The following is a 27,285-nucleotide window of genomic DNA, read 5'->3' on the forward strand; positions in this document are numbered from 1 at the left end:
CGGAGCGCTGCTCCCGCCGCCTCTCGGCCCCTGCCCGGCCCCGCGGGCGCCCCCGTGGCGTGTGGCGCGGCCCCGTGACCCTCAGAGAGCAGCGCCATTGGCTGCGGCGGCGCGGCGCGCGAGGCGCCCTGGGGGAAAGCTCGCGGCCGGGCTTCGCGCTCCGCGCGGCGGCCCGGCGCCCTCCAGGCGCTCCGCGCGGCGGCCCGGCGCCCTCCAGGCGCTCCGCGCGGCGGCCCGGCGCCCTCCAGGCGCTCCGCGCGGCGGCCCGGCGCCCTCCAGGCGCTCCGCGCGGCGGCCCGGCGCCCTCCAGGCGCTCCGGGATGCTCTGTCTCCTTTCTAAGGCGCTCTCCTACTTCTGGAGACGCGCAGATGACGAAGATGAGAGATGGGCGACCTCAGGTAGGAATTGCAGGCCCGTTGTGGTGCAGCTTGTGAAGTGTGGTCATGCCGCACGTGAGTGGAGCGGAGTGCAGACGTGTTTCCTTAAGAAAGGCAGTAAGAAGATGGAGGTCATGAGATTGGACAGTGGGAAAAGGCTCTTCACTGGGAGGGTGGTCAGTCCCTGGAACAGGCGTCCCAGGGAAGTGGTCGCGGCACCTAGCCTTTCAGAGTTCGAGGGGCGTCTGGATGATGCACTGAATCATATCGTTTAGTTTTAGGTTTGTCGTGTGAGGAGCAGAGAGTTAGACTCCATGATCCATGTGGGTCTCTTTCAATGTGAAATATTCTATATAGTTTTTTTTTTAATGGAGCTTAAAGCATGTTGTTTTTAAAATGTAGTTAGTATTGAACTAGCTTTATTAATAGATTGAAACCATAGATTGCCATAAGACTTCAAGACGCAATTGTGAAAATTATTAATTGGCAGCTGTTGCTATTTTCAGTTGGTTTTTTGATAGAAGAGATATCCCTTATAGTAGCATTCATAACTTTTTTCATAGTTCTAGAAACAAGTGATTTGAGTTTATGTCAACGCTTTTTCTTTAGATGTAGGTGATAAAGAATTGAAAAGGGTACAAGGAGTAGTGACAAGACTTTGCCATGATTATGGGATGATAAATGACATGATAGTCTTCACAAAGGATGTTGTTACAAAAAACATGTCGCTGGCTGTTGGACAAGAAGTTACTGCCACTGTGGAAGAGGATAAAACATCAGGTGGCCTGAAAGCTGTCAGGGTAAGAGGCGAAGATAAATAGTAGTCTCACTTTTTCGTAAGTACCTTGAGGCTTTGTTTTGGAAGTTGCTTTAGTTTTAGCCTTACAAATCCTACAAACCAGGAGAAATTGCAAGCCCTTCCCCTAGTGGGGGTAAGTTAGGTTTTGTGGGTTATTTTATTATTTTATTCCATCACCTTTCAAATTATGTTGAATGTAGGCTATTTATTATTATCATAAATGGTATGCATTATGTTAAACAAAATAAATCATATAAAAATTAGTATGATAGTATAGTTAAGATTGGATCAGACTTCATTAAATTACATGTGGTGATATGAAGAGTCTGTAAGAAGCAGCTCTAGGGGTTTTCGTAATCAAATTATTAAAAAATGACAAGAGGGTCAGTCTGGAATATATGTAGTGTTTGTGAATACCATCTTGAAAGCATGTTTTTTGCTTTCTGAAATAGTAATTTTCAAGTTCCAGTTGTGTACAGGTGCATTACTGGGGGTGGTCCTCTTGTCAATATGAAGAAAATTCTTAAGTAGGCCTAAAGCAAGCCATGTGTGAGAAAAAATTGAAAAATCAGCGTATAATTCTAGTAGGAGTCAGCACTGCAGCATACAGCTCTCTTTAAAAGAGAAGTTACCGTTTATTGCTCATTGCTTTTGTGTACAAAACGTAGCAGCTACAGTGAGTAAGTAATTGTCTAATAAGAAGCTTTGCCTCCATAAACAAGTGAAATTCTGTATATTTATTGTAGGAATGTATGTTTAAGTATCAGCTGTTTAAATGTTGGGGTTATTTTTGTATTAATAGGTAGACACCATCTGGAACACACAAGAAGACTCCAGTCCTATTTGTGATGCCACTGACCTAAATAAGAAAACGTTAATTGGCAGTATTACCTCTCTCTCTGTGGATGGTGGCTATATTAATCAGAATACTTACTTTGCAATGCAAAACGTCTGGGAAGGTGTGTAGGGACTTCTTAATATTTTTTCAGTATACAATAGAAATATCTTCTGGTAAACTTGCAGTTGTCATCCCAAGTAAGGTCTAATAGAGTGTGCAGTGAAACTGAATGAAGAAGGCTGCCTGTTCATTCTCACTGAGCATGACCTCGTTTAAGTCTAAGTTACATGTAAGCAAGTCCATGTTTCCACTAGCATCTCGTACGTAGTTTGTCATAACCTGAAAGGTGAAGAACTGCAAAGAGAACTTTGGATTCAGTGGGTCTGAATAGTGCATTGTTCTGGATTTTATTTAACTCATACTAGTTCTGTAGAGGAGTAATGTGAATGTTATGAATAGTAATTAACCTTGAGAAATGTTCTGTTTTGTATAGATTTCAAGCCTTGTGAAGGTGACTGGGTGCAAGCAAAATATTATATTAACTCACAAACATGGAAAAGTGAAGCAGTTGATGTAAGGCCTTTGAGGTATAAACAAGTAAACAAGGTAAATGTTCTGCACTTGTTTTTAGCAAGAGGAATCTTGGGTGAAGGTTTCCCACAGGTTTCATTTACAAATACTGGTAGATCTTCTATAACGCATCTTTGATTAAAAGATAAAATGTATCAATTCATTTAGAGGATGTTTCTAAAATAAGGTGTTTTTAAAATGCATACGCATTTGGCATTGACCAGAAAGACTAACTGACTTACTTATTATGAATTGCTGATTTGAATGCTTACTATTGGTTATAATGAGGATATGTCATGACTGGGGAACTTATGATGTTTCATTTATTCGAGTGTTTTGGCTTAAAAACAACCATTGTCCTTTTTATTATTTTAATGAAAGTATTTTTTTGCTCAAGTAATGCATATGCCATGCTAGATTTATGGTCTTTGTCTTAACTGTATATATTGAATATTTGCATGTCAATCATAGGAAAAAAATTATTCTTGTTACTCTTAGTATGGAAGTATAAATTACATAAGTTATATGTCACAAGAACGGTACCACGATTGAGTCAAGTGAACATATTATAGTATGCACTTCAGTGGAACTTAATGCTTATCTGAAGTACTTGTGTTTCTTTATACTTCTAAATGTGAAGACAAGCACAGTGATTCTGTGTTTACCTCCTGTGAATAACTGAAATTTCCGAATGCATTTTTATTAATGCTAGAAGGGCTGCTTCAGGGGAGAAATATAGGCAATGGTATGTCTGTTAGCTTAAGAAGATAGTAAGTAACAGCGAATACAAACTATTGCAGGTTCACATTTCTAGCATCTGTGGAAGAACTGGGACAGTAGATGACAGTATATTTTTCACTTTGGATTCACTGAGACTTCCTGATGGTTATTCACCTCGTAGATATGATCTGGTGAACACGATTGTGGTGGAGAGCAGTCAGTCCTGTTACATTTGGAGAGCACTCTGCTTGGTGCCAGTCAGCCAGGATGGGTAACATTGTTTCGTTTTCTTTATAAAAGTTAGAGACAAAGTGTGGTTACGCGGCTTACATTTCATTGCATCTCTTAAGCAAGAAATACTTTGGATATTTCCCTAGTTGACTGGAAGACATAATAGACCATTGCAAAAACTAGAGCATGATATGATTTGGCTCTTGTTGTTTGTTTTTTTTCTCCCTCCAGAAGGTGGGAACATGAGTGCTTGATAGAGAAGCAAAACTAGTAGGGGCTGAGCTCAGGAATACTGCAAAGCAAGGGAAGGAGTTTTGCATGCATATTAGAAAAATGCCAAGTTCATGTGTTTCTTCTAAATTGTCCTCTTCTAATAGGGACTTTACTGTTTGAAAACAATTGTCAGCAAAACTCATGTAAAATTCATGTGTCTTTAATCCATTTTGCTTAAGTTACAGTGATTGTTCAGATATCTTTCCTAAAAGGAAAAGTTTAATGATCTAAATAATAGAGATTCATTTGGCTTGCAAATATTGAGCTGAGAGGTTCTGCAGGCACTTTAGATATTATATGTGGTGTGAGGAGGATCTGGACAGACTGCAGAAGAGATTGGAAAAAGTAGATGATGTTCAGTATGGAGAAGAAGCAAGACTTAAGGAAATAATCAACTACACAAATGTAAAATGGGCAACTGGTCAATAACAAAATCCCAGCAAAAATCTGGAATTTGACTTGTAAGTTTAAGTGTCTGTCCTGTGAAACAGACAAATACCACCTAAATAAATAGATCTATTACCTGTAAGATCTATCACTTTCCATGCTGAGGTCTTGGCAGGATCACAGAGTCTAATTCTTTAGGCAGAAAATAAATTGTCAATTAGAAAGTCCAAAGGGGAGGGCAAAGGATGTGCTGATATCTTTCACACATAGTCTTTGGGAGATGTCTAGGAAATTAAGCCAAGGGCAGTATATATGTCTTCAAAGGATCTACAAAGAATGAAATAAGCTGTTTTCTCTAAAGATAACAGATATAATAAATTTTACCTAGAGAAGACTTGAAGTGTTTACATCATTTTGCAAAATGCTACAAATTTTTCGCAAATTTCAGTTGCAACTGTTTTTAATGGTAGATTTTATACAGAACATTATTACTAAAGCCAAATTACAAAAGTAGGCCTTAGGGTTGATTTCTCAGGTTTAGTGTACATCTATCGTATCAAAAAGTGCAGCTTAAGCTGCAGTGGGAGACATCTAGTGGGCTTGGCTAGTAAGTTGATATAGATAACAAAAAGCAGCTGCACTCATTTTCAACTTCAGTATGTCACATAACTCAGGAATACTAAAGGTGTGTACATATTGTGAGATTATTAAAATATTTCTAAGGTATTTCCATGCCACTTTATCTAAATGAATAGTTTCTTAATTACAGAATAGAAACCATGTAAAAAAATTGTTTCTACAGGTAGAAGACACTAAGAGGTTAGGCTTGTGCTCAGTGCTTCAGACGGGAAAGAGCACGTGCCTAGTTTCATAGGCATTTTTCATCAGTCATATGTGATAGGAGTTTTCAAGGGTACTTTTTGGTTTTCATCTGTTTTTTAATTTTGTCTTCAGCTTGCCACTTTCAGATTGGAACAGTAAGCAGAAGATGCAAGTGCATAGATTGAAACACTTCCAGTCTAGTCATTTTATCTCTTAGCTGCAGTGCTAATCATGACTCTTGCTAAGGAGCTGCTCTTTGCTGTGTCTTTGTTCAGCTCCTAAAGAGAGCCATAAAGACTTCACTCACCATTTGATTCAGCTCCTCAGCAGGAATTAGTTAAGTTTTCAATTATTTTAGTCTTGCATCCAAAGTTTTATGCTGGTTTATTGTGCTGCTGACAAAAGACTTGTTGCTGCTTAAATTAGTGAAGTTAATCTAATTGTCTTGGAAGTATTAATGGCTGAGAACAAAATGAACTCTCTCACCTGTTTCTTTCTAAATACTGTGGTTATGCCTTGGTATAGTATTTCTTAAGCTTGTGCTGAATCAAAGATATTTGCTGAGCCTATTACTGTTTAAAAACTGCTACCTAAAATTATTTTTACAGACAGTCTCACTCTAATGGAGATAATATGGATGAGCCTTATGAAGATTTAATGAGAGACAAAGGAGAGTTGAAAATATCAAGAATGACTGACTTTGGAACTCTGAAGCAGGGGGAATCTAAAAGAATGATTGTTTGGATAGAGTAAGCCTATCTGATTGTTTGAAGATTTATTTCCATCACTCTACAGTCTGTTAACCTGTCTTACATACAGAAGCCTTTTCTAGTGGAGCCTTGTGGTTTGTGATCTTCAAGTAACCTCCAGATACTATGGAATTAAAGAGAATTGCATGCTGATTTAATGTCTGTAGGATAGCCTTTTTGATAGTGAGCATTTATCGTGTGGATAGTGCTTTGAGACTCCCCAATCCTATATCTCTTTTCAATCCTAGTAAAACCCTTCCTAGAATGGGGATTGAAGTAAAAGCTTTTACTTTTGTGTTTAATTTAAACTGCAAATACTCTGCCATCTTCAAAATCTTAGAACAAGAGGACTGTTGCATACTCATGTATTAAAAGCAGATTTTTTTCCAAGAGTTTTTTTGTAAACTTGCATGCTGAAGAACTATGTTGGTGTAACCTTGGGAGTTTTTTGTTTTGATGGCTTTATTTTTCTTCCTTTTTTTTTTCTTTTTGTGTGTGTGTGTGTGTGTGCGTTTTCTTTTTCACATCTGGGCATAAAGGCTTAAATGAAGACACATCTGAACACCCATTATTTGTTGCTCTGTGTTTTTTCCTAGGAGCTAGTTACCCAGTGAAGAATTTTAAGCTCCCTTAGGTTTTTATTATACACAGTATTTTTATATGCTTTATATGATAGCTGATGTGACCTAGAAATATTAACATAAAGCAAAGGTTCTTGTCGTCATGAGTTAAAAGCAGCAGTGCAATTTCTTTCTGATGGCAGTTATGAAATAATGGTGAACTAACCTGCTACAGACAGTTGTATTTGAGTTCAGGTAGAATTAAACTTACCGAGAACATTCACCATGCACTTAATTATATAACTAATGACAAAACTACTTCTAGGAATAAAGGGAGTGTACCACAGTCCTTAATCAGCTGCAGTTTAGCTGGATGGGTGAAAGACAAGCAATTCAGTGTTGAGATTCCTCAAAAATGTGAGAACACTCCAGAAGGAAATCTGCCATCTTTTCCAATAAATCAAGAAAATCTCTCAAAAGCTACAGTTAATTCATTTAACAACAGTGGAGGAACAACATATGAGTCATTGAATCATACATCCATTATGAAGAATGGAATCATTCCAGGTACAGTGCAATATTAACATTTGAATGCTGAATGTTAGCTCCTCAGAAGACCAGTAGGTTTGTTTGAGAAAACTTGTCTATTTTAGCAATAGATATTGTGATAACAAAATTTACTGTTACATGTTTACTGCAGAAGGAATTAATTTTCAAGATACAAATTTGTCAAGGACAAAAGAAAACATTTCCTTGGTGAAAGATGAAAATCTGCAAAATGGAGAAAGTGAGCAAAAAGACCATGTGGAGCAACCAATTAAGAACAGCAATATTACTGCAGAGATTGTGATACCACCAGGTGGGAAAACATTCATAGTGATCATATGCACAGCTGTGTAAGTATTTCTTTCTATTATTTCTAGCCAGTACAATGGAAACCAGTAATGAAAATAGACTTAATAGTTCCCTTATTCTAGGTGTAGTTCTCTTCTTGGCATGTTGCGGTTTAACCCCATTCAGTCACTCACTAACTTCTTCCAGCAGAATGGCAGAGACAATGGAAAGAGTAAAAGTGTGAAAACTCATAGGTTGAGATAAAGACAGTTAATTAGGTAAACCAAAAGCCACGAACACAAGCGAAGTAAAACAACGAATTCATTCACCACTTCCTGTGGGCAGGCAGGCATTCAGCCATCCCCAGGACAGCAGGGCTCTGTCACATGTGATGGTGCCTTGGGAATATAAATGCCATCACTCAGAATGTCCTCCCTTCTTCTTTCACCCTAGCTTTATATACTAAGCATGAGATGGAACATCCCTTGGGTCCGTTGGGGTCAGCTATCCTGGCTGTGTTCCCTTCCAACTCCTTGTGCACCCCTAGCCTTCTCACTGGTGAGGTATGAGACGGGGAAAAGGCCTTGGCTCTATGTAAGCCCTTTTCAGCCCAATAAAAAGATCCCTATGTTATCGACACTTTTTTCAGCACAGATCCAAACCAGAACCCCATAGTAGCTGCTATGAAGAAAATTAACTCTGTCCTAGTCAAAACCAGCACGTGGTGTAGTGTAAAGTAAGCCAATACATATTAGCAAATTATCTGGAAACCTATGTTAGAATTCGAAAGTAGTTACCATTTTAGTGCTTGGTTCTGAATTTTTATTGAAATAAAATGGTAGTACTTAATGAAGCAATATTAGTGGGAGTAGGTAACATCTCTAAAGTAACAGTGACTTGAAAATAATGCCTACAGATGGATATATTATTTGTAGGAAATCCATTGCTCTGTGAATACTAGAACTAATGCACGTTTGCTGGGAATTGCTTGTTATATCTGATACATTTCTCATAGTCTTTAGTATCTTGTATTGCCATATGCCCTTGATCTCAAGTTTTCCTGTTCTGCGATGGGAAATTCAAGTTATGTATGCTGAAATAAGAAGGAAACAGCTTTCTTCACTGACAGCGTAATTCACAGAGGAAGTGGTTTGCAAGTCTTAGAAAATCCTTGAAAAACAAAAAATACTCTGCTGTACAAAATATTTCATTCATTTAGTTAAGAATGGAAAGGGGCTTTGTGTGAGCTCTTCAGTTTAAGTGGGAGTAGGAACCTTATCTGGCAAAGCTTACATTTGTGTACTTTTCTCTTGATTCCAGCTGTAGCTCTGCAGAATTTGTATTCCACAGCCATTGGTTCCTAGGATTGTAAATTAAAAGTTGGACAGAGGAAAACAAGGTTTCATTCATCAAAGTAATGCTGCAATAATTTTCACACTACTTCTCTTACCATTTTAAATAGTGAGGCAAGGGGTAGAAAATTTCTTAGGAGGGTGATTTAGCTCTAATTTGAAAGACAGAGCTGCAGGCGTGGCTTGCCTTTGTGGAGATAGACATGTAGAAAAAATGATTTATATTTCACTGTAAATCTGTAAAAGCCCACAGAGTCTTAGAATCTTCTTATAATACAGAATAATCCACACAAAACTCCATGGGAGACTGCAGCATGAGGTGCTTGCTATCCACCTAAGAGACCATAGAGGCTGCAAATTTAGATCCTAAATTTGGACAGTTCAGTGTCTGGTTTGAGTTTTTATATCAGAGAAAACCAGGCTATAGTTTTAACCTGAGCAGGTGGTGTTGGCAAAAGTTTAAAAACTGGTTCTCCTGCCAAAGAGAAGGTAAGCTGGAATCCTTCTGGGATGTATTTGTTTCAGGCACACAGTAGCAGCATTGGACTGTGTAGTTAGAGAATTGCACTCTAGCAGTCCTTAGTTTTCTTAGAAGCCAATCTGAAGAAACCTTTCCCTCCTGTTTTTTTCTCATCTGTCACTTGCCAAGCAACGCTTGCATGTATAAAGTATGTTTTTCAGAATTAAAGGATTTTTCTTACTTCCTCCACTTCATATGTTTACAGTTAGGGTTCAGTTCTGAATAGCCTTAGGCAAGGTGCTGCAAAGCTGTTGCTGCAGACAATGAAGGGATTTGCTTCAGGTTCCTCTGATGGAGCTGTTTGGTTCATCTTTTTCAGTAGCAGTAATTCCAGGATGTTCCTTATGACAGAAGTATTAATTCTGTACCCTAGTATGTTAAATGGAGAGATTTTGCTCTTTACCCAAGGTTTTGATGAAATTGTGGGGTTGAGATTTTTGCTGTGGTTTTGGGTTGTTTTTTTTAATTATTTATGATACCTGGATTGAACTCGAGGCAGGAAGTAAGTGTGAGGAGTTGCCCTAAATTAGCAATTCTTATATGTAACTGAAATGAGAATCTGTCTCATTGCTGGGAAAATGAAGTGTGAACATGTTAATTTTTAAGAAGATAACTTCTGTTTACTTGAAGGATTCATGGACACAGTAAAGAGCTCCTGTTACTTGGCTTTTCTGATTTTACTGTTGGCCGCTATGTTGAAGCCACTGTAACAAATGAAGAAGAATTACTTATAGCACCTGTACAACCGTTTTCTCCAAGAAAACCTAAAATTATTCCGGATCCTCAAGCAAGGAAAACAACAGTGGCTGGCCCTAAACACAAAAGGTATTGTCACTTAGAGCAAAAAATAACACTTGCCTAACACTGCTCTACTTGGCATTGCTATATCTGTTCTGTAATGCTGACAAAGAAAATGTGAAACTGGGAGAGTGTATACATGTTTCTGTATATATGTGTGTGTGTGTGTGTATATATATGTTGTAAACAAGATGATTCTGGACATTGCTGAGAGAAGAGGTTGTTTTAGTAATTAACTTCTTGATTTCTTTGTAGGTTTTTCAAACAGAATCTCCAATGCGTAGTGTGGTAATAAGATAAAACACTGTTGCTTAGTTATCTACAAGTAACAGTTGTATTAAGAAAAAAAGATGGAAAACTGAAAATAGGTTTCTGACATAATAAGCTTCTTAATTCTTTATGCAGCTTTAACATCTACATCTGACTAATGCCTCCCATCTTTCATTCAAAACTTTTCTTTTGCAAATAAGCTTCCATTATATTTATATTATTTGCTAAGTTATGAAAATATACCTAAGCTGAAAAAGCAGAAACCCAGTGTTTTCAAATAATCTGTAGGTGGAACAATTATTATAGAATAGCCAGAATTTAAAAGGACCCGTAAGAATCACCAAGTCCAGCTCCTGGCCCTGCACAGAACCACCCCAAGAATCACACCATGTGTCAGAGAGCTTTTTCCAAACAATTCTTGAACTCTGTCAGGCTTGGGGCTGTGACCACTTCCCAGTGGAGCCTGTTCCAGTGCCCAGCCACACTCTGGGTGAAGAATCTGTTCCTAATATCCAACTTCAGCCTCTCCTGACATAGCTTCATGCCATTCCCTGAGGTCGTGTCACTGGTCACTAGATCAGTGCCTGCACCTCCTCTTCCCCTCATGAGGAAGTTGTAGACTGGAATGAGGTCTCCCCTCAGTCTCCTCTTCTCCAGGTTGAAAAGACCAAGTGACCTCAGCATCTCCATATAAGGTTTCCCCTCCAGGCCCTTCACCATCCTGGTGGCAGGACAATCCCCTCCCTTGCCTGGCTGGTGATGCTGTGCCTGATGCTCCCCAGCTCACAGTTCACCCTTCTGGCTGACAGGGCACTGCTGACTCACATTCAACTTGCCATCAACCAGGAACCCCAGGTCCCTTTCTGCAGCAGTGCTTTTCAGTGTCTTATCAGTCTCTTCAATCCATCCATACATCCAGGTGGACCAGCTGCAGAATCTGGCACTTGTCTTTGTTCAGTGACATACAGTTGGTGATTGTCCATCTTTCTAATTTGTGTAGGTCTCTCTTCAGCACCTCTCTCTCTGAGGGAGTCGGCAGGTCCTCCTGATTTGTCATTGGCGAACTTACTCAGTATACCTTCAAATCCTACATCCAAGTCATTTGAGATGTAGAAGAAACCTGGCCCTAAGATGGAGCCCTGCCAAACCCCATTGGTGTCAGGTCACCAGTCTGATGTCACCCCCTTTACTGTAACCCTTCATGCCTGACCCGTGAGCCAGTTGTTCACCCATCGCATGATGTGTTTATCCAGCTGTGGGCTGGATGTTTTGTCCTGGAGGATGCTCTAAGAGACAGTATCAAAAGCTTGACTGTCTTGTGACGACATCAACCAGCTCGTTGAGTACTCAGATGAACACCATCAGGCCCTATAGACTTACAGGGATGCAGCAGGAGCAGCAAATCCTGCAGAAGTTCAGGATCAGCTGGGAGTTGATCATTCTCACAGCCATGGTCCTCCAGCTCAGGGCACTGGGACCCCCTTAGTCCCTCATCAATGTTGAAGGCAGAAGCAAAGAAAGCATTAAAAATCTCTGCCTTGTCTGTGTCCCTGTTTATGAGGTGACTATCCTCATCCTGTACAGGGCCGATGATTTTCCTGCACTGCTTTTTGCTATTGGCATATTTTTAAAAATTTTTTAATGTCCCCCTCAGTATTGGACAGCTTTAACTCCAATTGAGCTTTGGCCACATGATTTTTCCCCTACAGTGTCAAGCAGCATCTCTGTAGGGGGTCTCTTACCTTTCTTCCCACTATAACAAACTTCTCAGTTTTCCCTTTGAAGGGGTCATCGGTCTGTCCTTGTGTGTGTGGGGTGTGTGTGTGTGTGTTTTGAGTGTATAGTCTTGATGTGGAGTGTTAATTAGCTGTTTTTCACATACGTTATTTGAGAAAGCTGAAGGATATGTCATACATTTTTGTTTTAGAAATAAAAGAAAGTGGTGTTCAAACTTTCTCCCACATTATACCATACCGGATGAGTTAAGAAAATGTGTGGAACAGAATTTAGACATACTGACCTTTCAGCCCCACCTAGCAGAGGTATGTAAGTGTAGGTTTTATATCAAAAATATTTTCTTGTATAGTGTTTCTGTTCAAGCTTCCTTAATTTAGCAAAAATGTGTAGTCCTTAGTGTAAGACAAGAGAACATAACACTGTTGTCAGGTAGACTTAGACTTCAGTCTGGATCCTGTAACTTCCCTTGGTTTCAGTATGTTACAGAATCCAAGCTTACAGGACCACAAAAGTGTAAATGTGAAAATCTGAAAAGAGTTGAAAAAGCTAAACAAAGATTTCTCTGTATTCTTGCTTTTTAGGCATTACTGGAAAGGGTTTATTGAGGTGTTGGAACAGGTGTTATTTCATAAAAAATGAAAGCACAATCTCTTAAATTGTTGGAATAACAGAGGATTATTTTCTGGTTGTTCAAAATTGTTTTCCTAGACATCTTCAGATTTAATTCACTATAGCTTGTTCAGATTCTTCTCACAAGTATAGCGGTTTCAGAATACATACAAAACATCCCCAAAAAAGCTATGAAGTCTTAACAAGAATATTACAATGATTCTTTCTCCAAAACTTTGCCCTGATTTCCGGTAGAACATTGCTGCAACTCACTTTTTATCCTTTTTTATAGTAAATTTTTAAGTACTTATGAACTGGGGCTAACAGTTTTTTAAAATGTAAAAGGCTGTATTGTCTGCTGACTAAACAGCTCGCATGAAACCTGAGGTCTCAGCATTAAGCTAGTAAGTTAGTGATCCTCTCTCAAAAGGAAGATAAAGCTCTGTAGTGTTTCAAATAATTTTGCACTGAAGACCTGCTGTTAATGGTTACTTATTTTTTCAGCACCTTAAGTACTAGCTGGTACTGGTGACTTAACTAGTCTGCATCAGAAAGTGCTGCTCTTTTGCCTTGTATTTGAATAAGATACCAAGTGGAAAGCATTCTGTGCTATCGTAGTTTAGATAGAACTTGGTACTGTTGGAGAATACCTCTGCAGTGAGGTTCATTAAGCTCTGAGGGAGAAAATCCAGGTTCTTTCAGCTTACCATAAATTGTATAGTCATCATCCAGGGCTGAGTCTGACATGACTCTCTCTTTTCAGCTGTCTCTGTCCATGTATTTAGATTTTGTGCTTTCTGTGCATAAACTGAGCATAGAACTCAATTTGTAGAATGTCCCTGAATTCAGATGTTGGAACTGCCACTGTAGTAGGGAGAGACTTGGTTAACTCTTTAGCTGAGTGGCTATTGTATTTGAACTCCAAGGACTATACTAATTTTGCTGTGGCTGTTGAGGGAGTTTAAAATACTGTATGGATATGTGTATTTAGGTGTCTTAATTGGCAACCCAGTTGCTGTGTGGTCTTTTTTAAGAAGTGTTTTGTATAAAATTAGCAATAGTGGGTTCCATATCTTGCTGTGCAACATTAATATACGGTTTTGTTTTTCAGCGTCTTAATCTAGATAATTATAAAGCAAACTTTTCTACTCTTTTATGGCTTGAAGAGATCCAAGCAGAAACAGATTTAAAAGATTTCTACATGAGTGGAGTTACTTTAAAAAGGAATGGGAACTTGTTAGTGCTGGAAGTGCCAGGAGTAGAAGAGGGCAGACCTCGCCTGGTTCCAGGTAGAAATGAACATGAGATAAAGTCAAATGGCATGGTCATCTATATTTTCACTACAGTGCTAACTCTATTGTTTATTCATTTGTTCAAAGTCTTTCACATATCTGAGCACAAAGTTACTCATTTAGGCTACTAGACAGGGGAAATGCTGTGTTAGTGTCTCAGTCTTAAAGTGGCTGCTATCTGAAGCAGCATTGCATGTGTCTGTTCTTATAGATATTTCAATACTTTAGGATTTTTCTTTTACAATTATCAGTGGGGCTTTCAGCAAAAATAAACTGCAATGCACTAATAGCTTAAAAGGCAATAAGAGTAGCAAAAAGTAGCTACTCTTGAAAAAGTAGCTAAAATTAAATTCAGAATTTCAAGTAATGTAATACACAAGATAGTTGTCTGATGGCATCATTACTAGATGCATTTTAAAATGTAACATACAACTACATATGGGATTTCAGAACAGTACTGATGGATACAGCAACTTTGCTGAGATTAGCCTCTTGCAAATTCCTAGTTTAAACGTGCAGAAGAGAAAAAAATCACATGCCGCAGTGAAAATGTTACTATTCTTTGTAACAGTATTTTGCCTTTTAACTTTGTTTATGATTAGGTGATAAGGTGATACTGAAAAGTCAGGTCTACTCGAAGCATATAATAGAGTACATTGCCTATGTTGCTGAGGTAAGCAAAGTGTATCTCCTCTTGTAAATGCTGTGGTCCACAGGTTTCATAAGGGAAGCATGCAATTCATGGAGTTACAGACTAGTTTAACCTGACTTCTGGTAAGCTAGGTTTATTTTATCTATATTTTAAGTTGTGATTTTGTATTTTTATTGTGTTGTTGAAGACTCTGGCTTCCCTATTCTTTTGAGATTATAATCTTTGCCTGCTCTGAAAGCACTTTTAACATAATCTAGTTGATAGTGGGTAAATCTAGGTGTACCTTTTGCAGTTGATGGGGGGTTCAGTGCTTTCAGAGATGCTTCTTTATGTTTAAAGTATTAAGTCTTCATCAGTATCCTGACTTTTTTTTAATCTTTTTAATAGATATGTGAGGAAGATGTTACTCTTAAGGTTAATGCAGACTTTGAACGGACTTACAACTTGGAACCCATGGATGTGGAATTTGTCCATTGCAGGTTTTTTTTATAAGTTTCCAAAAAGCTGCATTTAATGATTCCTCTAGAAAAGTGACTTTTAAACTATGACAGTCAGCTCTTTTTTTTGGTGAATACAGAGAAGGACATAATTAAGATCTTGCCAATTCTTTCACTTCTTTCTCTCAACACACCTTTGCCACCATATTAATTGTTAAAAGACTGCAACTGCACGAGTGTACAAGGAACTGTTATGTTAATCATTTCTAGATAGTCACATCGATGTCAGTGAAATGAGGGGGAATGAGGTGGGGTGTTTGGGGGTATTTTTATTAGTTGTTTTTTCCTTTTTTAAGAAAAAAATATACTGTTGCAAAACTGTGCAGGGAAAAAAATAGCTGTTGATAATCACACATTCTTTTATACTTCTGTTTTATTCATGGGATGTAGTTATCTGTTTGGAGTTACGTAATCTTCTCTGTAAATTCAGCCTTGCAAAGAAGTTCCTTGAAAGACTAAGTATTGAACATCAGGCCATCTTTGTATCACTGAAAAGCTAGAGAATATGTGTATCAATATTATTCATAGCAAAGCTGCTTATACTTCTACAGCATATTTCTCAAAAGATGCTTTTTTTAAAAAATACAAATTTTTTTGTAAAACTTCTCTTTATAAGCATAGTACAAATACCTCATAGGTGTGTGCTGTCACAGTATGTGGAAAAGTAAGCTTTTAGTTTAATCTGCAAATCTGTATTCTGGTTACAGGATTCCTAGCAGGCGATGCCAGTTGGCCATTCAGCAAGCTGTCTACTTAGGTGAAAAAGGTACACTTCATTTGGCTATTAAGCTGACTAGAGGAGTTTCTTTGTGCAGAGTCTTGTGAGTTTTATTGCTTTCACATCAGGGCATACTGAGAAGAATGCAATTGTCATTAAAGGAGTTTTCTATGTGTTGTTAGGGTTTTTTTGTTTTGGTTTTATTTTTAAGAATAAAAAACAATGCTTAGTGTAGAGAAGGTTTTGTCAAAATTATTTCATCTGTTTGCCATCTCAGGAAGGAGGAGTGGAAGCAAATTTTTGTGAACTGTTAGAGCCAACGAGAAATGTGGGAATCATACTGCTATAATAATAGCCAGTGAAATGGCCATGTTTTGTGTTGTCTCAGAATTTATTAAAAAACACTGATTTCCTGTTCTGTGGTTGAGTTGAACAATGCATATGAACTTCATGCAGGTCTTTATCCCATTTGTTTTGATAAACCAGTTTTGGCAGCTCAGAGTAAGCTCGTGTATCAACAGTAACATTAATCAGTGAAACATGGAAAGTGTTTGTGTGACTTACAAATTTCTCTACTTTCTTTTTCTCTGCTAAATTTGAAGTGTTATTTCCAGAAAGGCTTGTCTTACAATCACCACAAGCTATCAAGACCCAGAATACTGCAGAGTATTGTGCTGTTGATGATGGCCTTAAACAATCTTCACAGCAAGAAAGTAAGGTATCTATTCTGCAAATGTTCCCTAAATGTTAACCTCCATTCATATTGATAACAGATACCTACCGTACAGCTATTGCCAGAAAGGAATTGCAATGGGATAGCAAAGTTGTATTCTGCTGCATTCTGGTGACAGAAGTTTTTGTTTGCTGCCTTGATATGGGGGATTTATGATAACTGGTACTATAAAACTAACAAAATGGAAAGCACTTACTAAAAAAAGTGTGTGATTATGATGGGAATTGTCAGATTTGCCTTATACTAGTTTTCGTAGCTACTGTTGAGTAGATACTTAAATCCAATCACAGTGGCAGAAAATAGATAGAAGGTAATCATCCTGATCTGAGTAGATTTACTCAGGCTTCTTAACTGCCACTTATATTACATTAATAAAATTTAGAAGTTTTTCTTAGAAAGGTCTTTAGGAGGCTGCCTAGTGCTCTTTCCTTTTTGAAGCAGGACTGTCACCAACACTAAATCAAGTCAGCTTGGGGGCGTGTGGGCAGCATTTCTTTACTTTTGTCTAGACTTTTCACAATGTCTTTATAACCTGTGCTTCACCACTTTTACACTCAAGATTTTTTCCTAATTTCCTAATACTTAGACCTGCAATTTGTCCTGTACAAAAAGGAGTAGTCAATCTGGTTTGAAATCAGTATTATTAAGATGATTGAGGCATGTTGTCCTGAACCTTGCCAACACCACATTCCCTACAAGCAGTTTTCTCCTGTGCTACAATCTGAAATGACATGTCCACTAAGGAAGGTGTATTTATCCATGCATCGTAATTAGTGGTGTGGAATGTGACTGTTTGCTTTTGTGGAAGCAAACTAGTTATTTAGTCGTGGCTTCAAAATCCTCATCTTAGCCTGCAACGTATTTGTGAAATAAATACTTAATGTTAACAGAGCCAAATGATGAGAAATCTTAAATTTAACATGGGGATTCCTGGCACCTTCTTCTACTACTCTTACCTTTCTGTCTTAACAGTAGATATTCTATTTAATGGGAAAAAATTAAAGCTTAGCAACTTCAAAAGTATTAGGGAAGATAGTTGCCTGTCTACTTAAAGTTGTAAGTACATACATCTTCACTTGCTGTTTTCAGGTCAAGAAAAAGCAGAGCAAACAGACAAAAGGTATGGCATCAAGGGAGATGAATGTCACAGATGTCATGAGAGTAACTCTGCAAACAAACCAACTTGGTATATTTTCTGTGCTTGAATATAAAGTATCACATCAGTAAATCAGGGCTGAGTAACATACCTTGAAGATGTCCTTAGGCTCTGTCTTTTAAAGACAAATTCTAGAACTACTAGCAGGAAGTTTCTATGGAGGCTTTTGGTGCATTACTTCAAGATCTCTAATTCACAGAACCCTAGAATGGTTTGGGTTGGAAAGGACCTTAAAGATCATCTAGTTCCAACCCCTCTGCCATGGTCAGGACCACCTTCCACTAGACCAGGTTGCTCAGAATTCTATCCAGGCTGGCCTTGAACATTTTTGGGGAAGGGGGAACAAGCATCTGATGATATATTTTGTAATTAATAAATTGTCATTTCCCAGTCATTTACTCAAAACTTTTTGGTCATATTCAGAGTTTTCAGTTTGTTACTGGGATGCTGTCTCTCATCTTTGGGAAAGCTTTGCTAAAGATGCTAAAACTTTTTCAAGATTATTATTACGCTTTTTTGGAAAGTGTGACTTTAAATTTCAGTGTGCTGAAATGCATAAGAGGGTGATCATGTCATTTTTTTTATCAATAGGATGCTAAAGAAATTCTGAGTAATTACTTAGAATGCACTTCTGTCCAAGGGGGTTAATAAGAGTCTGCTGTGGAAAGCCAAAGGTAGATTAATTCAGACAGGATTAAGAAAAAAATTCCAGTAGTTGTAACATAGTACTGATCATGAACTCCTGGCACTATCCCCGAAGTCCCAGTCACTGGAAGTTTCTCAAGTTTTGCTGTTCTAGGACAAGAAAGTGAGCTTGATGCAAAAATTACTGAATAGAGTTTTTATGGATTGTTGGGTTATGTAATCATGGTCTTTTTCTGGCTTTCAATAAAGAGCCAGTACACTTTGGAAATATTAATGGCTTACTTTCTACTTGGTATTCTATGAAAACTGAATTTTTTGAGAAATTCATTAGTTGTTACCACAAAAAGAAAATAAAAATTTGCAGAAGCATATTGTGAATTGGAATTGCTTTAATCTACGTATGTTGAAAATATATATGTGAAGTTCTGAGATATGCTTGTCTTAACTATAGTTGGTGAAACTGTCTCGCTTAAACGGAGAGATGGTGAATTTTTCAATCCTATGCTGAATGTGCAACAGAAACTGGCAGTGAAAAGGATACTGAGTGGTGAATGTCGCCCAACACCTTACCTTCTCTTTGGACCACCAGGAACTGGAAAAACAGTAACAGTAATTGAAGCTATTTTACAGGTAATGGTGAATAGCAAATAAGTCATCTCTAGTCTTTTCCATGTTGGAACATTTATAGTATTTCTGTAAATACCATCGTATTTTTTTCAAGGAATTTTCAAAATACTCTTTTTTAAATCATTTTCTGTAGCTCTGTGAAGGAGGAAAATCCATCTTCATATGGATTTAACAGAATTCTGAATGGCTTATTTTCAAGTCTTGTCTTTAAAACTTCAGTGAACAGTGTCTACCTTGTGATTCCAGTAGTGCATAATGTATTAATGAAGCACAGGTATACATTAATATGATAATCATTAATTAATTCTGTTGTGGGTCCATTCAGTTTGAGAGTACTCAGTCAGGACTGTTGACAGGACTGTTACTGAACAGCAAAAGAATGAATTAATATCACACGTGTACAAAACCTTCTGGGTTCTGTAGTCAGTGAAATAAAATGGGGATGTTCGAGCTATTGCTGCATCTTAAATAACCTTTCTTTTTAATATCTGTCTTTTTTAATGTAGATACATTTTAGTCTCCCAGATAGTCGGATTTTGGTATGTGCACCATCAAACGCTGCAACAGATCTGATTTGCTTGCGTCTGCATCAGAGCAATCTCTTAAAACCAGGAACGATGGTCCGAGTTAATGCTGCCTTCAGGTCAGCAGAGGTAAATATTACAGATACCTGCCACTTAATATTTCCATTTTAATATTTTTACCTTAAAATACTGATTTAGCACTTTAACTCTCAGTGGCTATTAGACTGCTTAGGCTTATTTAGGATCCAAATATTACATTGCTTCAGCTTTTCCAGAAGATTAACTGGAAAATGTTGATCATAATCCTTAACTTGATTGTACGAGCATAGAATCTTAACCTTTCTTGCAGTGCTTAACTCTACAAGCAGCAAATATGTATTGGTGAGGATTTTTTGTTTGATTTGATTTTTTTTGTTGTTTCATCACTCCAAGTTAAGACTACTTACACAGAAAGTAAGTAGGATAGTCATCTCTATGCAAGACACACAAATTGTGAATTCATTACATATATACATATGTATACACACATGTATCTATAAACATGTATTTGTGAATATATATAGGTGTATGTATACATGTGTATGTATATATGCACACATATGTGTGTGTATAAATTTGTATATGAAATATCCAAATGTTCCATTTTGATCCTTAAAATAAAGCACAGATGTCTTGCATATCTTAGGCAAATTACTTAATTCATTTTGGTGTGTGAATGGGTCTAAATCTATGTGTTTTGCTCAGCTTTTAAAATAGTTTTCAGAGAGCTTTTCTATTTAAATTAAAAAGTTCTGTTTTAGGCTGGCATTTTGTTTTACCTTTGTTTCTCCAGCTAATTGATGACATGGTGAAACCTTACTGCAAAGATGGTGATGACATTCAGAAAGCATTGTGGTCCAGGATTGTAATTACAACATGCAGCAGTGCAGGATTGTTTTATCAAACAGACACACGGTACAGTACTGTAGATAGGAGTATCACTGAAATGGCTGGATGACACAAAACTCAGAGCTTTTAAAGATTGTCTGAACTATAACTTGGGCTGTTTTAATAGTTTGTTTGTGTCTGTATTGTGCAAGAGAGCAAAATGCTTGGTTTTAGTAATGTTACAGCAGAAACTTTCTCCATGGGAAGAATTTAAGAACTATCTTGAGTAATGTTTATGAATTTTGAAACAATAACTTCTCCTCTGCCACCAGTGGAAATCATACTGCTTTTGACAATCACTTTGGCTCAAAGTGATTGTCACACCAAAAACTATATTGTATTTGGCTTTTATCAAGTCACCTTTACTAATTGTAAACAGCTATCATATCAAGTGCTATTAACCAAGAACATCTCTGACTTGGATTTTAACTTTGTAAAACACTTGGAAGCCTTACTATCTTGAGTTGTTTGGCAGAAACAAAGCTTGGGGATTGTCTTTGCTACACCAAGTGCATTGTTTTAATTCAATAGCTCAAGAAAATTGAGAGTAAGGGAAGCTTTTCTAAGTGTCTTGATGTTGGTATAAACAACGCTTTAATTAAAGGTTGTGTATATCAGAGTATGTTAGTGAAATCAAAGATGAGAAATTAAAGTTACGGGGCTGTTTTTTTTCTATATTTCCTTTTAGAAATATCCATCTTTGCTCTGTGTCTATGGGGTTGCCTAGCACACTTGACAAGGATGTTAACAGAATTTCTGAGGTCAACCACAGGGTGGCAGAATGAACTAATCTGAAAACAGCCCTGTTTCAGGTTAATGTTATTTAATTATAGGCTTGGACACTTCACTCATGTGATTCTGGATGAGGCAGGGCAAGCAAGTGAACCGGAGAGTCTGATTCCTATTGGGTTGATTTCAGAAGCTGATGGACAGGTAATTCTCTTAACATCATTTACTGAAAGGGAAAAAGCTTGTGTATTTTCATTTTTGTGAATGATGTAGAATGCAAGCAGCCATTTTCTGGAAATGAGTATTTGTAATAGATCTTATTCATGCATATTAATGCCCAACACTTGAGCGAGTTTGTTTACATACATCTAAAACAAATCTGTCGTGGTAGGACTGGATCAGGATGGGGAAGAGATCAAAATAAAGTATGTATTCTGTTTAAGATAACAACGTACTTCTGTCCTTTGCAACAAACGTTTGAAGGAAAGCAGAATATTTGATATTAATTGATCTCTGAATTCTGAAATGTGTATGTCATTAAAATGAAGTTTCAATAACATTTTTTTAAATCTAAGGTGGATTTTTTTTTTTAATTTCATATGCAGATTATTCTGGTTGGAGATCCAAAGCAGTTAGGACCAGCAATAAAATCTAAGCTTGCACAGACTTTTGGATTAAGTATGTCATTGCTAGAAAGACTGTCATCAAGAGAGCTATATCTGAGAGATGAGGATGCTTTTGGTGCCTGTGGAGCTTATAATCCTTTGTTGGTGAGTTAAACTTCCCATTAACCCTTTTCAGCTCAGTCAAAAAAGGATTTGTGGTTCCTTGCCACCACTTTGCTCCCTGATGCTTAGTGATAAGTCTATCTTGAACACTAATTCTCTAGAAAAGCTTGATTAGTTTGAATATGTAGTCTGAATAGTAAGGGTGCTGAACCCTCCAGCATGTTAAAACTTTTTTTTGAAGGGATCCTCAATTCTTAAGCAGCATAACTCAAATATCGTTCACAAAGTGTAGTTGTAAATGATGATAACTTAAAAATCCCTTTCATCTTCATTGTCCACATTTACCATAACTTCATAACGTAATTTTCCACAGATGAAAAAGTACAATTTCTGCTTTTAACATAAAAAGGCAAACAGAGTCTCCTCATTAAAGATTGATTTTGCAAACATCATGTTTCACAAAGGGAAGAAGAGAAATTGTTCTTGTTTCTTTATCATCTCTTCCTCTAAAGAGTAGCTTCCCCAAACTCTTGTATGGTGAAGTACATAAAGTATATGTTGAGTGGCAGAGGTAACGTATTTGAACAAGTAGATGTTCAAGCTGCTATAAATTACTGTCTGAATCTGAAAAATAGGACTGATGTTTAGTTTCATAAGATGCCTTCCTAGTCTCATGGTAACATACTTCGAAGACTTAAACTGAGAGCAAAAGATGACTAGGTAACCATGGAAGTAGAGAAGGGAAGAAATCTGATGGCAGATTTAAGGGTGGGTGTTTGGCCCTGGGCTTTAGGTCAGGTTCAGCCTATTGAAAAACCTGTCACACGTTCTCCTAAAATCTTGTTACCACAGACTTTGATTGTTGTGTTCCATATACAGTGTTTAAGGAGAATTGGCATAGTAAGAGAGAGCAGGAGGTGTGAGTGCTTTGAGGATACATTTCAATTGGAATATCCTTTTATTCTTTTTACAGGACCTTTTTTTGAGCTGAGTATTACTGTCTGGAACACTTCCTTAAGACTATTCTTACGTTCAAAGGCAAATACATTTCAGGTGTCTTAAGGCCAGCTTCTATCAGCTGTTCTGATGCTCCCTTTTTGCCTGTCAAGGCAAATGTGACTTTTTCAAACAAACACATTACGTTCATGGAAACTCCATGGAAATAATCTGACTATTAAAAAAAGAGAATATATCTATAGATCAAATGTTTCAAGAAACTGGAGAATGACAGATTTATCTATCATATACTTTCAGTTCTCTTTGTTTCTCCTTTGGAGGGGAAGGAGATGGTCCTTCAAAAAACTGCTTTGATGTACTTTTTACTTACAGAAGATCACACCTGCAGGTTTTGCTTTGAATACAGCTCTTTGGCAGCTTTAGAAATGCTAAATGCTAGAGGATGGTAAGGTAGTATCTGTTTGGAAGCTGTGTTCTGAGTAGCCTGGTGAATTACCTATTTCACTTACGGATTTTGGGTTTTGTCTTTGCAGATCACAAAACTCACGAAGAACTACAGGTCGCATTCTGCATTGCTTGCCTTGCCGTCTAAATTGTTTTATCATAAGGAGCTAGAAGTTTGTGCTGATTCTTCAGTAGTAACTTCTATGTTGAACTGGGGGAAATTGCCCAGGAAGGGATTTCCATTAATTTTTCACGGAATAAAAGTATGTAAAATGTTCATACAGTGAACTGTATAGGCTTGCTAGCAGTTGGCTGATGTTGTAGAAAAGTTTTCTTTAGAAAGTATATGAAAAAAGATTAAACTGTCTTTTGCAAGTAATGTGACTTCGTGAACATCTGATTTTAGAAACAACTACTGAAGTCAAATGTTTGCTAGGAACTTAAGCAGCTGCCTCTTAAGTGCATTGTGGGGACATTTTCATACAAATTTAAATTCATAGCAGATGACCAGGATACCATCAGCTGCTTTAGATTGCTTTTGGTGAGAGTTTATTACTTCAAAATGAATACAAGCCTGTAAATCTAAAGGATCATTAGGGCTAAACTTGGCTGGGGAAACAACAGTACCTTGGAAAAGAGGTTTTCTTTAATGTTCCAAGAAGTTAGTGAGAAGTAGTAATAGCTGCTGCTTGGAGAGGCTTGGGTTTGAACTCTTCCACCTTGCACAGAATCAAGATACCAGCTTGTTAACACGTATTTTTCCGAGTTGAGATTTAACTCCTTTGTTGCATACTTAAAATAGTTGTCATACCAATTATATTTATAGAGGTATAAAAAAACAATATAAAATGAGAGATGTACTTGTTCATTAGAAAAGGTGTATAGAGAGCAAGAGAGATTATATATAACATTCCATCACTTTTTTTGCATTCAGAAGGTATAAGAATAATCAATTAATAAAAATGTAGTTATTTCAGTACGTTATCTCCATCATCTCATTTCCTTTCCCCTAATACAGGGCAGTGAAACACTTGAAGGTCGCAGTCCTTCGTGGTTTAATCCAACTGAAGCAGTTCAAGTAATGCAGTACTGTTGCCAACTGGCTAAAAGTGAAAACTCTGCAGTATCAGTGACAGATATTGGAGTGATTGCACCATATCGTAAACAGGTATAATGTGTAAGAGGTCTGATATCTTTAGAGCTTCAAAGTTGCTGTATTTCATCTCATGTATTTATGTGGTGGCTGTGGTTTGTTAAAGCAGGGGGGCATATGTCAAAATGTCACTGCTGTGTGTTGTGTTACACCATGTATTATCAATCATTAATGATGCTGCCATTGAAATCTAAACCTAGAGAAAGACAGCAATACTGGCATTCTACTGGTTTTTAGTTTTAAAAATCAGACCATTAAGGAGACCGATTTGGAAACAGAAGCAGATTTTTCAGTTGTTGGAAGTAAAGAGTGCAAGTCAAAAATTTATCCTACAGCTGGAACAGCAATCTGTTTCTGTTACTCTGCATTGAAGACTGGAACAAAAGGGAATTATTGTGAAGTAGGTGACGTCACCTTGTTGTGGCCTTGAGGAGACTAGAGGAAACAGTTACTATGACTTCTTAGCTGTCCTGTACGCAGACTTGCAGTTTGTATATTTGTGCTGTTTAAACCTCTAGAGAATGCTGAACATTACCTTCAAATGCTGTGCTTTATTTTTAAAGGTATTTATATCCAGGTGTGTTAAGTGATGTTTACCTTCATTTTAAGAATAAACATAATCCCCTTTCAGTCGCAGAGCAGATTTTGGACAGTGCACACAACTCTTCTTTGTGTTCACATCTCAGTATTTGTAACCTTGCACACATGGCTTGGGGGAACCACTGTGAGGTGTGTGGAAAAGACCAAGCCCTTGTGAAGAAATCTCACTTGCAAATTAAAGCTTTGCTTGTACCAATCTGACTGGTTAGGTATATGCACCTGACTGTGTTTGCAGTTACTATTTGTTTTTTCAAATATGTATTCATACTATTGATGTGACTGAATCTCTTGCACTCCCAAAATGATGATTTCACGTGATTTAATGTGATTGTTTTAATGTGTTTGTGTGCCTATGATACAAGGCATATGATAGTAATGTCCACATTAATAAAGTCACTTGGTATTGCAGGAACACTGATTAGAAAGTAGTCTTTGACCGTAATCTTCAGCATAGTCAGGCATGATTTCTTCGTAAATCTTTTCAAGCACTTCAGTTATAATCTCTAAACAGCTTTTAGCAGATGGCAGTACACCAATCCCACATATATCAGGATCCCAGTGCCTGGGACTCCTTGTTCTCCTTCTCTTTTGGGAGGGTACTTAAGATCATGTCTCACCTCTGTCTTTCACTCTGCACGATGCACCTGGCAAGCAAAGGTAGAATCTTTGTAGTCTTGAAGAGCTAAGGGAAGCTGCTTGCCCTGCCACATATGTGGTATGCATGGTTTTGGATATGATGCGCATTGGAAAAAGAGCGTTTAAGCATCTAAGTTACTCTCTTTAAAATCTGGTCTATTAAAAATATCTTGCCTTCTGTTCAAATTATGGTAGAGAGTACTCCTTCACCTTCTGAGGTGTATTTAAACTGTGATACTTTCTTGTAGGAAAAGCTAGTATTTTAAAATCTTACTGGTGGATGATGGCTAAGCTTGGTGTAGTCATTCCTTTCAACATTGCCGTGTTAAAGCCCATACATGTATATGTGGTATGGTTTTAGTTTTAAAGCAGTCTGCTTTCAAATGTAAAACTAAATTCCCTCAAACACTTTTTTTTCCTTTGGGTAGGTGGAAAAAATTAGATTTCTTCTCAGAAGTATTGATTTGGCAGAAATAAAGGTTGGCACAGTAGAAGAGTTTCAAGGGCAGGAGTACATGGTTATCATCTTATCAACAGTACGTATAATTACTGTGGTCCTATTGAGAATTTTTATGTGTGTCTAATTCTCTGTGTTTGCTTTTTGATGTAGGCCTTTAAAAAATTTTTGAAGCCATATTTTTGTGTCTGTCACAGTATTTGAAAGCTGAGCTTATTAGTGCATGCATAAAGTTGTTCTCTTTAAAATCTAGATTATTAAAAATCTGTTGCTTTCTCTTTAAATTCTGGTAGTAGTATTTCACATTTGTTGCTTGGAGGAAGAGTCTGGGATTTTCTTGCTTGGTTTTTTTTTTTTTCTTGAGGGCAGTGGTACTGTGCTTACTTTCACTGTTCCACATCATACCATAGCTTTTCAATCCAGCATTGGGTCCCTCTTAAAGTAGTTATAGGTATGTACTGTGCTCTCATTTGTAAGAACTCATTATTTAGAGGAAAAAAAATTATTTTTTCAAATATAGATGAAATCGAGCTGTAAAACTAATGAGTTATAGTTGCTTTGGCTGTTTTTCATGTGCTAAGTCAAAGCACACTGATGAGACTACTGAAGAAGGCATGCAGAAAAGATGCATTGTGAATTGTCATTCAACTGAGTGGATTGTTGCAGTAAGGAAATAGGTTAAATTTACATTGTGATATGTTGTATTCATTATTTTATTTCTAAAACTATAATTAATTTTAGGTGCGATCTCGGAAAGTCTTATTTGATGATGAAAAACACTGTTTGGGCTTTCTCTGTAACCCAAAGAGATTTAATGTAGCGGTTACTAGAGCAAAAGCTTTGCTGATTGTCGTGGGAAATCCTCATGTTCTTGTGAAAGTAAGTTTTGTGTTTGTATCTTTAAATTGCATGTGTTATTTGCCACAGCAATTGAATGATTTTGTGGTTTAATCCGATGTAGAAGGTATCAGAATATGTTAAGAATTTGTACATTGTCCTCAGTCTGCATTTGGGAATATCTGAACTCCATGGGTTCCCATACAAATGAACCGTTCAGGTACGCACACAGTAGACTTCCAAGCACAAAGGAAGTAGGCTCCTTTTTGTCACCAGCATGGAGGCTCTGACCTCGTCTAAAGATCTCCAGCAGCCTGAAAGTCCAGTAAGCATATTCTGAAAAACCTCATGCAATCAGATTCTTCACAAAATGTCGTTCCTTCACATTTTAAATTGAGGGTGGCAGAAGTGATGGTTCCCAATTAATGCAAGAAATGCCAGAGAGGAGGACTCCTTTTGAACTCATGCATGGTCCTTTCACGGGAGTAAGTTCAGCTTGTCTTAATATCTCATTTTATGTCTGACT

General features: G+C 37.5%; 1 protein-coding gene across 4 annotated transcripts in view; it reads left to right on the forward strand.

The window, feature by feature from the left end:
- Positions 1-295: 295 nt before the first annotated feature.
- MOV10L1 (Mov10 like RNA helicase 1) overlaps positions 296-27,285 on the forward strand; it is a 35,228-nt gene continuing 8,238 nt past the window's right edge. For 3 of the 4 annotated variants that reach the window (XM_085041683.1, XM_085041698.1, XM_085041705.1), the window contains exons 1-25: positions 296-399; positions 988-1,178; positions 1,980-2,136; positions 2,509-2,621; positions 3,386-3,576; positions 5,627-5,767; positions 6,653-6,894; positions 7,028-7,223; positions 9,664-9,858; positions 12,029-12,143; positions 13,559-13,736; positions 14,342-14,412; positions 14,779-14,870; positions 15,596-15,654; positions 16,209-16,324; positions 17,429-17,459; positions 18,592-18,770; positions 19,274-19,420; positions 20,124-20,245; positions 21,052-21,151; positions 21,553-21,717; positions 23,166-23,339; positions 24,095-24,244; positions 25,894-26,001; positions 26,664-26,801. In XM_085041683.1, the coding sequence (XP_084897809.1) occupies positions 321-399; positions 988-1,178; positions 1,980-2,136; positions 2,509-2,621; positions 3,386-3,576; positions 5,627-5,767; positions 6,653-6,894; positions 7,028-7,223; positions 9,664-9,858; positions 12,029-12,143; positions 13,559-13,736; positions 14,342-14,412; positions 14,779-14,870; positions 15,596-15,654; positions 16,209-16,324; positions 17,429-17,459; positions 18,592-18,770; positions 19,274-19,420; positions 20,124-20,245; positions 21,052-21,151; positions 21,553-21,717; positions 23,166-23,339; positions 24,095-24,244; positions 25,894-26,001; positions 26,664-26,801 (3,450 nt within the window). In that variant the 5' untranslated portion in view covers positions 296-320. The remainder of the gene's footprint in view (positions 400-987; positions 1,179-1,979; positions 2,137-2,508; positions 2,622-3,385; positions 3,577-5,626; positions 5,768-6,652; positions 6,895-7,027; positions 7,224-9,663; positions 9,859-12,028; positions 12,144-13,558; positions 13,737-14,341; positions 14,413-14,778; positions 14,871-15,595; positions 15,655-16,208; positions 16,325-17,428; positions 17,460-18,591; positions 18,771-19,273; positions 19,421-20,123; positions 20,246-21,051; positions 21,152-21,552; positions 21,718-23,165; positions 23,340-24,094; positions 24,245-25,893; positions 26,002-26,663; positions 26,802-27,285) is intronic. The other variant, XM_085041691.1, reaches the window with a different exon arrangement.

The sequence above is a fragment of the Lichenostomus cassidix genome, chromosome 1Aa (genome assembly GCF_008360975.1).
Source record: "Lichenostomus cassidix isolate B80296 chromosome 1Aa, HeHo_3.0, whole genome shotgun sequence".
In the NCBI taxonomy this organism is placed as follows: domain Eukaryota; kingdom Metazoa; phylum Chordata; class Aves; order Passeriformes; family Meliphagidae; genus Lichenostomus; species Lichenostomus cassidix.